Source organism: Triplophysa rosa, linkage group LG11 (genome assembly GCF_024868665.1).
Source record: "Triplophysa rosa linkage group LG11, Trosa_1v2, whole genome shotgun sequence".
NCBI classification, from domain to species: Eukaryota; Metazoa; Chordata; class Actinopteri; order Cypriniformes; family Nemacheilidae; genus Triplophysa; species Triplophysa rosa.
In genome coordinates this window covers 13,303,474-13,314,822 of record NC_079900.1, presented here as the reverse complement: position 1 = coordinate 13,314,822, position 11,349 = coordinate 13,303,474, and the positions used below count along the sequence as shown (strand labels likewise).

Below are 11,349 nucleotides of genomic sequence, written 5' to 3'. Positions count from 1 at the left end.
ATGTTTTTTATATATTTTTTAATACTATTCTTATTTATACATAACTTTTTCTATTTTCTTCAGTTGTTTCCTCTTATTCTGGTTTATTTTTTATACTTTTTTGAACTGTGACCTTCACTAGATTTACCATTAGTCGTCACACTCTTCCTCCCATAGAGGTTGATTATAGTGATTCTCACAATTCCCAACTTGACATGGTCCACAAGCAGGCATGCATGGTAGTCCATATGCCCTTCAACTGCACTGTTGTGTTCGTCAGGCAGTTGTGCATCTGTCCACCAGCAAATGGTGCCTAATGATGCCTTCCATCAGTGTGCCTATTGCACCAAGTAGGTTCATAAAAGTATGAAAACCTCCAAGCATTAAGACTATGCTTTTAAGGGGACTATTCTGTGGTGCATCCATGATCATCTCTGCTGCTTTCCAGTGATTGACCTATACTCTGGAGACAAAACGTGTATTTTGTCCACCTTGGATTTTGTTTGTGACCTGGCTATCAAACACAATGCTCAATCACTGGAAAGCAGCAGAGATGATCATGGATGCACCACAGAGTAGTCCCCTTAAAAGCATAGTCTTAATGCTTGGAGGTTTTCATACTTTTATGAACCTACTTGGTGCAATAGGCACACTGATGGAAGACACAGGACTCAGGAACATTATGGAAGTTGTCTATGGATCAAATGCCGTCCAGCACATGATGACTGGAAAGTCAGTGCAAAGAGCTTTTCGTGGACATTTGCTGGTGGACAGATGTCTCAATTACCTGGTTGTGTACGTCGTCGCCTCTTTGTACACTTGCATCGTTTATTCCATCAGCTCCCTTCTGATGACCCTCAACCACATCAGAGCCATCTCTTAAGTTTTTACAGCAAATAGGGCAAGTTTCTTGGTTTACAACAACATGACTCATGGTCAAAATTGCATCTGGAGTGTACTTTTTCCTCAAGCTAATTCAACAGTGTCATCCTCTCTAAACACACTTACATTGTTGGCCTTTTTCATGAGTTAGAAATCTGGGTGGGGGGGTTGGAGGTTTAAGTAGTCAAGGATGAATTTTGTTTGCGCAAAATGGTATACACTGTGCTGCCAACAACATTTCAATGAGGCAAGCGATATCGAATGTCAGTATTCTCTTCCACCATCTTCTGAATTGCTGAAAATTGTGAATTTAGTTTTGTTGGGTTTAGTATAATGCCACCTTTATATTAACAACATCTATAGAGGATGCATTACATATGTATTACCTTATTCAAATTTAAATGAGTGACCATTTTAGAGGGTTCATACAGGCCTCTGTTCGGGCTAATTCAGAGTTGTTTATGATCAAAGTTATACACTTTAAAAAAAAGCCGTAAAAATAGGGCACAATATACTGTATTAATATGAAGGAATTTTCCGTGTTCATTTTTACAGTTGTTTTACCTGTATTTTACATTTTGCACTGCATTCATTTGCATTTTAGCATTAATGGAAATGTCCGTAAAATAAAGGAAAATGTACTGGTAATTTTCTGCCAGTACTTTATCTGTTTTTTTAAGGGATTTTTTTTACAGTGTACAACTCCAATTTAAGTTACTTTTGGGTGCAATAACTTTTCCATTGAATGTCAAGTCTGTGTTTAAGCAAAAAATGTGTCCAAAAACACGTACTGAGTAGGAGTTATGACATAGGCTAAATCGTTTACATCTCTGGTTCACCCCAAACAAAGATAAAACCTTACAGTAATCTCACAAAATCATGTATTCCATAAGTTTGTAATCATGTCAGTGCAATTTAGACCAAAGTCCAATGGATTCATAGACCCAGACAACATAGGGTTAGACATCAAGATTACTTGGCTAGGTCAAATAATGAAGGAGTTAGGATATTTTAAGGGCTTCCTGCCCATCTTGGACGCCATCTTGAAAATTATACATTTCTAGTGGTCAAACTTTGGTAAACTTTTAGTATGTTATTAAGGACACCTAATACTACAAAAAACAGCTGAGAAACCTTTTGTTAGAATTTTTTTAGGGTTAGGTGGTTTTTTCATATATGCAGCCGCCTATAGGTAGGGCTGTCACGATTATTAATCATCTCATCGCGATTGTTTGACCTCGTCGCGATGGTTTCAGATCATCGCAATTATCGCACATCTCTAGAAGACACTAGGGAGAGATAGTGCCTGCATGTTGCATATTTTAGTGTATATATTGTAACTAAAGAATGTGAATACTTGTAAAATGTACCACCACAACACAATCACTTTAAAAAATACTAAAGCATACACAATAAAAATAACCTGCAGTACAATTTAATATTATTTAAACTAATCTCAGTGTGAAAACCAGTCTACCAAAATTTTATTAACATAGAAGCTTTAAAAAGGTTTAAAAATTCGCGATACAGGCCACGCCCTCATGGGTTTCTACAGCTACAGATTTACTATAATCGTATGAAAGTGCATGTGTATTTTTGTGTGCATGCACCTGCATTTATTTACTTCCTCTATTCATGAATTTGACTTGTTTACAAACAGGAAAAATGTCCACATGCACAATACAAAATGTTATGTTTATTGTTTTGAGTTACCAAGTATGCGAAACAGATTGTTGTCATGTACTTAATATACTGATTTATTAATTTACTAGTCTACCCATGCATTCGTTCATTCATTTATTAAATCATTATGGATTCTAAAATTAATGCGTCGGTCCATTGTGAAACATTTTGCGACACAGCGCTTTCCCACACTTTCACCGGCAGAGGTCATAGTCGAGCTCTGATTCAAAAAGCTTCGAGTAATTAACCTTTTTCAGATACAATTTTGTTGAAAGCTTCAGTGGTTCAGAAAGCTTCACTTCGCCATCACTACTGTAGTATCGTGGAGTATCCTCTAGGTGTCACTAGTGATTGTTAATTGGGGGGTATGATATTATAAGGTTGTTGAAGAAGATGTGCAATGTGCGATGCATGTAGGTCTTGTTTGTTACTCCTTACTGAAGTAAAAGGTACTTTCAACATATCATGTAGTAGTCTGTTGATTCCATGCAAGATACTACAACTACATTTTATTAAGAAATCTATGAAGCCACACAGGTGTAATATAACCGTTATGTCGAATGTCCGCGACAGTACTGTCAGACGCAGGTTATATTACGCCAGTGTCATTCACTCATTATCATTCACTTCTTCCCCATATAGTGGACTCAAATGTAGTTTGCTATATAGGGAATAGTGAAGGAGTGAGCGAGGGAATGGTTTCAGTCAAAGCAAGACAGACATGAGACTTCTGTCCAAATGCATGCACAGACCTCGGCGTAGACTAGCTACAGGAGCGCAGTATGCCCTTCAGAACAGTGGGAGGCGCTAAATGTCCATGTAAATAACTGCACGCATAACGCGAAGAAGAGTATAGTTGTGAAATGTGGTATCTGCTTTCACGCTTTCTTAATTTCGGTACAAATACATTCATTTCTTTGAGAATTTAATTCAGTATATTTTTTTCTTAATACTCAAATAAAAATACGGTGACCTGCTGTACGACGTCGTTTAAGGTTTTAGCATTGAAAACGGGCATCGGCTGTTCTTCAGTTAATTTAGACGATTAACTAAAGCCGCGAAGGTAACATTACCCTCATTTCAAACTTTACAACGAACCGCATTTAAACGATTTAAGATGTCAAATAGTAAAATGTTGTTCAAATGCTGTACATTGCAATATTTATTTAGTGTGTTTAACTAATTTTCTGCCTCGGCTTTAAAGTAAAATGGAGTAACGTAACGTTACGTAAAAAAGAACAGCAGAGACTAAATGGCTCATAATAAGGCTTGTGAAGAAAATGTGTCGTTTCATTCTTGTTTAAATGGTGTGTTTAAGTTTTTTTACTGTGTTATGATTGTTTATATTCAGCTTTTGCTTTATGTGGGCTAAAGACAGACACTTGAAGTGGATTGCCAAGTTAACGTTACTCAGAGATGTGAAAGCGTGCATGTGTGTTTTCGCATTGCTTAAAACTCTTATCTTTTATGGCAGGTTAAAAAGCGTGCCGTGATGACGTCATTGGTAAGTTTTCCAAAGCATTTTCATCTAAAGTTATAATCTGTGAATATGTTATGAGGTCCAGGTCTGGTTTGGTTAAGACGAATAAGTGAAAAGGAACATTTGTCATTTTAAAATTGATATAGCACTTCTTTCTATACTGCCATACGATTCAGCATTTCAAAAAGCACATGAAAATCAAGTGTTTATCTTGCTGTTTACAGGGAAGTAGTAGTTCCTCCACAACGGAGTACACAGTGCGAGTCCCTAAGTATGAATTACTTTCATATTTCCCATTTTGTTCAGTACAATTTCAAATGGTCCTCCAAAGTAATTGTTTTTGAGAAATAAATGAATACCTGATCTGGGCCTTCTTTCGAACAGAAACACCAATAAAACATACAACTTAATGGCTTTCAATGCTGGTGACAAAGTCAGTTGTTCCACATGGACTCAGGTAGGCGATCACTGTACAAGTATAATCAGACATGCATATTTTTGCTTATCCCATATCTTTTTCTTTAAATATCTTTGCCTATCTGTTTGTATTTTGTATTTAGGCCCGAATGGAGCGGGACATGAGTAATAGGCGGATATATGGAGAGGAGGAGAGTCAGGACAGTGCAGCAGGCAGTGAGTTTGGAAAGAAACAGAGAGAGGAGGCACGGAGGAAGAAGTACGGCATTGTTACAAAGGAGTTCAAAGTGGAGGACCAGCCCTGGATCCTTAAAGTGAATGGCAAGGCAGGAAGAAGGTATTGTACAAAGTTATTGCCATTTTGTTCTCTTGGATAGCTTATGCTTTGTAAAGTCATAAAAACAGTGTGTTCTTTCGAAGAAAAATGTCATAAATTGTTAAAGCAAAACTTGATCAGCAAACACAGAATTAAGCCTGTTACTTTATTGTGGTGACTGATTATTATAAAAATAAACTGGTTCAAGGGTTTACAATACACCTACAAGATTAAATAAAGTGTTATATGTTAATTGCTTCTTAAATATTTATAACAATTATAAATAATATAAATATTAATGATGTATTATATTTTGTTGTACATTAAACTTGTTTCCAAATATGGATATTTGACTCTGCCTATATTGCTCTTGTTCATTCAGATTCAAGGGTCTGAAAAAAGGCGGAGTCACAGAAAATGCTTCCTACTACATCTTCACGCAGTCTGCCGATGGCGCCTTTGAGGCGTTTCCCGTGCATGCCTGGTACAACTTCACACCACAGGCCAAGCACCGTACACTCACAGCCGAGGAGGCAGAAGAAGAGTGGGGCAGGTTAGAGCAGTTTTAGGTGGTCGTGTTGAAATGGAAGTCATAAATCATTTCCTGGAGGGCAAGTGAATGAGTCATTTTTACATTTCATGTTCCTTGCAGGAGAAACAAAGTGGTAAACCACTTCAGTATCATGCTTCAGCGTCGTCTCCGTGAGCAGGAGCGAGGTGACGAGGATGAGGAAGAGGGAGAGAAAGGGGGAAAGAAAAAGAAAAAGAAGGGAGGAGACCTGCGCATACATGACTTGGAGGATGACTTGGACATGAGCAGCGATGACAGTGACGGCAGCATGGGAGAGGGTGAGCTTAATGAGCAATAACATGTACACAACAACAAGACTTGTGTTTTCTACGTTGTGTGCTGCATTTCTCGTCCGGTGTGCGACTGCCTGTGAGAGAAACGGTAGTGTCAGATTTTCTGAGCTGCAGGTGTTCTTTCAATGCAGACGGTGAGGGCAAATCAAAAGCCAAGAAGGAGAAGGGTCCTAAAGGCAAGGGAAAGAAGAAGAAAAAGGGCAGTGATCTAGAAGGAATTGAGGACAGTGATGATGGGGACTTTGAGGGATTGGAAGTGGACTACATGTCTGATGAGAGCAGGTGACTTAAAGAACAGTTACTATTGGTACATACAAACAGCGTGTCATCAAAAAACATATCTCATGGTTTCTAAAACTCTTTCTTTGCTTTAGCTCTGAAGACGAGGAGCCAGAGAAGCCAAAGCCAAATAAAGGAGAAGATGTACCTAAAGGTTAGTGGCCAGCCTGATTCTAAAAGCATTTTTGAACTTCCTCTAATGGTAATATTTCAGTTCTTGTTTTTTTTTTTCAGGGATTGATGAAGTTTCAGATAGTGAGGAAGAGAGCGAGGAGGAGAACAAGAATGAGGAAGATGCAAAGGAGGAAGAAGAGGAGGACGATGGGAAGAAGACACCAGTGCAGGTGGAAAAGAAGAAAAAGAAAGGTAAGAGCGGCCACATTGCCTTTCATAATGATTATTTTGTGGTTATGTCCTGTAAACATGAAACTTACAGACAGGTAATGTTAAAAAACATGATGTATGTTGTTTCAGACAGTAGTGGTGAATCAGACAGCTCAGAGGAAAGTGATATTGATGGAGAGGCGGCTTCAGCACTGTTTATGGTGGTAGTGGCTTATATCTTTGTGTGTCTGTGAGTGTGTGTGAGAGAGAGAGTGAAATTGTTTTGAGGTTACATGTTACATGTGAATATGGTACAGTCCTTTTTCTATGTACCCGCTTTCAGAAGAAACGCACACCTCCCAAGCGAGGGGGCGGCCGTGGCTCAGCAGGTAGTTCAAGAACAGGAAGTCGACCTGGGACACCTTCTATTGACAATGCTGCCACTTCCAATACTCTCCGTGCCGCTGCCAACAAACTGGAGCAAGGTACATTAAAAACACTGCAGTTCTGCATATTGAATTATCCACAACTGTACTGCACCACTTCTCTGTGCTTCTTCGCTAGTGATATTATATGCCTGCTTTCCATTTCTCTGTGGATGTTTTTCGCTGCTCCAGGTCTAGTCATTCTAAGTCTTACTGACTTTTCTGTCTCAGGTAAGCGGCAGATTACTGTGCCCAGCTCAGAGACTCCAGCTGCTAAGAGATTGAAGATGGAGCCCAGTCCACAGAGCTCTTCAGGAAAGAGTACTCCACAGCCCGCATCAGGGAAATCCACCCCCTGCTCCAGGTACCTTCTCTATTTCCTATCTCTTGTTACCACTTTTGTGTTTTGTAGTTGATGTTCTCTGTCTTGCATATTTCTGATAAAAATAAAACCCATTTCATCTCTCTTTTACAGTGACGTGCAACTGACAGAGGATGCCGTACGCAGGTATCTCATCAGAAAGCCCATGACCACTAAAGACCTGCTGAAGAAGTTCCAGACTAAGCGTACAGGCCTCAGCAGTGAGCAGACAGTCAATGTGCTCGCTCAGATCTTAAAGAGGTTGAACCCTGAGAGGAAGAACATCAACGACAAGATGCACTTCTACCTCACAGAATGAGCTCAGCAGAGAAGAGGAGTGTCACTGACTGCAGCTGCTGAAGCATATCACCAGCAGCCTCTCCTTTAAGAATACAGTTAGTTTAAGACCTGCTTGGTCAAGTCACTTTTCTTGCTGTCATTTTGCTTTTTCCACCAAGCAATTGTAAAAGTAGTGCTTGAATTCTGTAACTCAGTTACAGAGGAGAAGTGCACAGAAGAGTGACAGAAGACAAAGGAAATAGTAACAGAAAGCGAGTAGAACTCTATATACAGATACAAAAAGTTTGGAAAATTAAGACACGATTTATGGCTCTTAGTGTTGAGCATTGGTAGTTGAATATCACAGAGAAACACAATAGTCTCTCAGCAAAACCTGTTGAATTTTGAGAGGGACACAGAGAATGCAAGGTCAGGGAGAGGGTGGCTTTTAGTAAAATATCTTATTAAATTGTTTTTTAATGAGGTTTAACAGCATTTTCCACACTTGTAATGAACTTGATTTCTTACAGTACATTTAAAATTCTGTGTAAAATGTATCATCTTATTTGCAGATGTTTCCCTTCAGTATTAAATTCAGTTTGTTGTGAAAACAGTGTAAGTGTTGTTGTTCATTTGTATTCGGTACAAACGTTTATTTTCTTGGACAAGGGGCCACAGTAGAAGATTAGAAAAAAAGATAATTTATTAATAGATAAAGAAAAACTGTTTTACTGACTCAGTCTTCATTATTTTGCATGTGTAAAGAATATAAATCTCATTTATTATATTGCAGTAGCGTGTTGTGACCACACATTTAAGTGAGCCTGATTTAATCAAGCAAAGATAACTGTTTTCACTCTTCTTTTTTTGGAAAATTGCTGCCAACAGAAGTCACTAAATCTCCAAAAAAGAAGCAATCCAGTCCCAACGCTTTTAAACTGGCAGGTTTCGACAGATCACAGAAATGCGGCGATGACGGGGAACCTTCTGTCCTGCGAAAAAGGATTCCTCATCTTTCAGGATTGCATGTGTGTATTTAAACCTAGCATCATCCCTGTTGATGAAGGAATAAAATGAGAAAAATAAAACGAGTCAACATTTTATTACACTTTAAGTGGTTTGTATAAAGTACTCAAAGTGGGCTGCTGCCCTCCAGTACAGAGTAGCTACAATTCTGTTCACAGTACTGGGAATTATGAGAGAAAATAATATACCTCAATATATAAAGTGAGCGACGACTTAAAAGCAAATTCAGCCACTCAGCAGAGTTATTCTCTGGAATCAGCCGCATAATACTATCAGACAACAGGCTCAGTCCTGCAATGGTGCTTCCACAAAACTGAAAAGAGAGAAAAAACAACATGAAGAACAGCAATACTGAGTAAACAACACATAAAACGGTGGATGAAAGGCAGACCTTCACACTGTCAACATGGGGTTTGATGTAGCCTGCTTTGTCCAGGTCCAGAACGTGAACGGGTCCAAGAAGTGAACTGCCCTTAGGAAATGCCACTTCTCTGACCCGCCTGAAGACGCTTTCACAATCATCTCCCCACTGAAGACGCTCTGTTTCTCTGAAGCCGTGGATGGCCTGAACGGCAATGACAATGGTAGATAAAAGGTTAAGGTGAAGCAAAAATTATTCCTGCTGTTGTATGCTATTTATGCGCAACCAGTGGAATCAAATGGAATTGCAAAAAAGATGGTTTCATAGAGGTTTCCTAAACACTTTCATTAGTCAGACAATCTTATAGCCCGCCCCAGCCTAATGAGAGAAATCTGCCTTTAAGATTTCTGATTGGCAAACAGCCGTTTTCGGTGTTGAAGAATGAAGGCTCCAGGGCATTTGTAAAGATCCAGCATAAAGTAAAGTATTTCCTACAATGCATGACTGAAGTACACGGTTATGGTATATGTAAATTCATGAGGGAAAAAAGATGTAGACTACATCCTTCCTGTAGCTCAGTGGTTCGAGCATGGCGCTAGCAACGTTAAGGTCATGGGATCGATCCCAGGGATTGCACATACTCAGAAACAATAATGTATAATGCAATGTAAGTCGCTTTGGATAAAAGTAAATGTAACAGCAGAGCAAATAACATATTTGAATAAAAAAGTTTTATTGTAAAAATTTGAAACATTGTGGTTTGATTTCTTTTATTAGGCCTATCTTCATTATCACTGCCAAAATAGCCCATATCATTTACAATAAAGAACCTAAAGTTTACAAATCCAGGCTCAAGCAGTTGTCAGACAGACATACAGTATAACGTTAGCCTATTAAAAAGTATTACTAATTTTCAATAAAACGAAAGCTTCAACCAAGATTCGAACCTCCGACACGTCAGGCAAGGGCACTAACCACTCGCCCACACATTCAAACAAGAATTCTCACCAACATACAAATTGTAATCCGTCAACAATTGTCTCAATCGTTGTTATATTGGCGTTTTAGGGCAACACGCGCAAAAGACCACTAGGTGTCACCGTGGAGACGGGTATCGGATTGTTGATACAACTGTTTCAGTAGTTTCACGAAGCCTCGCTCTGCCCGCCACTTTATCAAAGTAGCAATAATAGACATGTTACGAAAACACAAATACGTTCTACTTACATCGTCCCAGTGGTCAAACTCGTATCGTTTTTTCCTAAGTCCTGGTTCTAGTTCTTTAAAAAGGGCTTTCTCCTCTGCCTCGCTAATGAAGTTCTGCCGAAATTCAACCAGTCCGCGCACTGCGGTCAAAATCTCCTGCGACGATGCGCACAACCATTGACACTCTGTGGACTGCAGGCCTTTTCTGAGCGGTGAATTGTCTGACGTAAACCTATACAATAAAATGCGCTGAAAATATGTCCTCTGGGCTTGTTTGGCTGCTTTGACCAGTAGTTTCATTCTGTCGTGGAGAAAATGATGACACCTTAAAACAGTGAGGATCTCCACACTATATGCAGTTTATGCTGTCATTGACAAGGCGCCATTTTGAAATCGCTAAGAATTCTGGGACTTGACGTTTTTGATTCAGTCATTTCCAATATTGCAAATACATACATGGGCACATGATAGAGGGCTATTTGTTTTTCGGATGATGATAGAAATCCCCCATAACATTTGATTGAAAATAAAACGTGTGAATGCCTTTGTCGTTTGTTCTATATTGTTTTTTTTTTTAGTATAGCCAATTTACTGTGATGATATACTGTCTTTGAAATGCATATTTTCCAACTATAAACTGGAAAATGCATATTTTCACTTGGGATTTTTTTGTACTGTCCCTATTCAAATACCCGTATAAATAAAATAAAATGACAAACGCTCTGCACCAACAATACCGCTTCTTAACACTAGGGAGCACTCCCCGACCATTGCTTTTTTGTATAGGGACTAGTAATTTTACAATTTTCCACAACATTGTTATATTTAATAACAATATATTTGAATTTTTCTTTACTCATTTGACACCAACTAAAATCATGATTTTTTAAAGACCCTGGTTCTGGTATTGCCTTTTTGAGGAGTATTAAATATAAAATATAATTCCTCCTTTTCCCATGTTAAAGGGATACTTCATCAAAAAATGAAAATTCTGTCATCATTTACTCACCTTCGAGTTGTTCCAAATATGTATACATTTTATGTTCTGATGAACACAGAAAAAGATATTTGGAATAATGCTTATAACCAGACAGATCTCAACACCCATTGACTACCATAGTAGGAAAAAAACAATGGTAGTCAAAAGTGCCCCACAACTGTTTGCTTTCCTACATTCTTCAAAATGTCTTCTTTTGTGTTTAACAGAACAAAAAAAATGAAAGAGTAATTTTTCCTACTATGGGAGTCAACGTGTGTTGAGATCTGTTTGGTTATAAGCATTATTCCAAATATCTTTCTCTGTGTTCATCAGAACAAAGAAAATTATAGAGATCTGGAACAACTCAAAGGTGAGTAAATGATTTTTGGGTGAAGTATCACTTTAAGGTGTATATTGTTATCTTGATATGTGATAATATCGCATAAATTTCTCTCTCTCTCTCTCTCTCTCTCTCTCTCTCTCTCTCT

At 38.5% G+C, this 11,349-nt stretch overlaps 2 protein-coding genes across 3 annotated transcripts; one reads left to right on the top strand and one right to left on the bottom strand.

The window, feature by feature from the left end:
• Nucleotides 1-3,381: 3,381 nt before the first annotated feature.
• gtf2f1 (general transcription factor IIF, polypeptide 1) lies at nucleotides 3,382-7,890 on the top strand. Its single transcript, XM_057344942.1, has 14 exons — nucleotides 3,382-3,607; nucleotides 4,019-4,048; nucleotides 4,249-4,295; nucleotides 4,409-4,481; nucleotides 4,585-4,778; nucleotides 5,140-5,310; nucleotides 5,410-5,606; nucleotides 5,753-5,903; nucleotides 5,996-6,054; nucleotides 6,135-6,266; nucleotides 6,375-6,445; nucleotides 6,568-6,709; nucleotides 6,881-7,013; nucleotides 7,125-7,890. Exons 2-14 carry the CDS (start codon nucleotides 4,037-4,039, stop codon nucleotides 7,327-7,329), a joined length of 1,587 nt encoding a protein of 528 aa, XP_057200925.1. The 5' UTR covers nucleotides 3,382-3,607; nucleotides 4,019-4,036; the 3' UTR covers nucleotides 7,330-7,890.
• A 176-nt stretch (nucleotides 7,891-8,066) lies between these two features.
• Nucleotides 8,067-10,266, bottom strand: alkbh7 (alkB homolog 7). Of its 2 annotated transcripts, XM_057344944.1 has the most exons (4): nucleotides 9,904-10,266; nucleotides 8,707-8,880; nucleotides 8,504-8,628; nucleotides 8,067-8,343 (listed from the first exon to the last, which is right to left on the bottom strand). In XM_057344944.1, the coding sequence occupies exons 1-4, from the start codon at nucleotides 10,180-10,182 to the stop codon at nucleotides 8,223-8,225; spliced, it is 699 nt and encodes a 232-aa protein (XP_057200927.1). In that variant the 5' UTR covers nucleotides 10,183-10,266; the 3' UTR covers nucleotides 8,067-8,222. The 2 variants fall into 2 exon arrangements, with proteins under 2 accessions (XP_057200927.1, XP_057200926.1); XM_057344943.1 differs by having other exon boundaries at nucleotides 8,504-8,880.
• Between the last annotated feature and the right edge of the window lie 1,083 nt (nucleotides 10,267-11,349).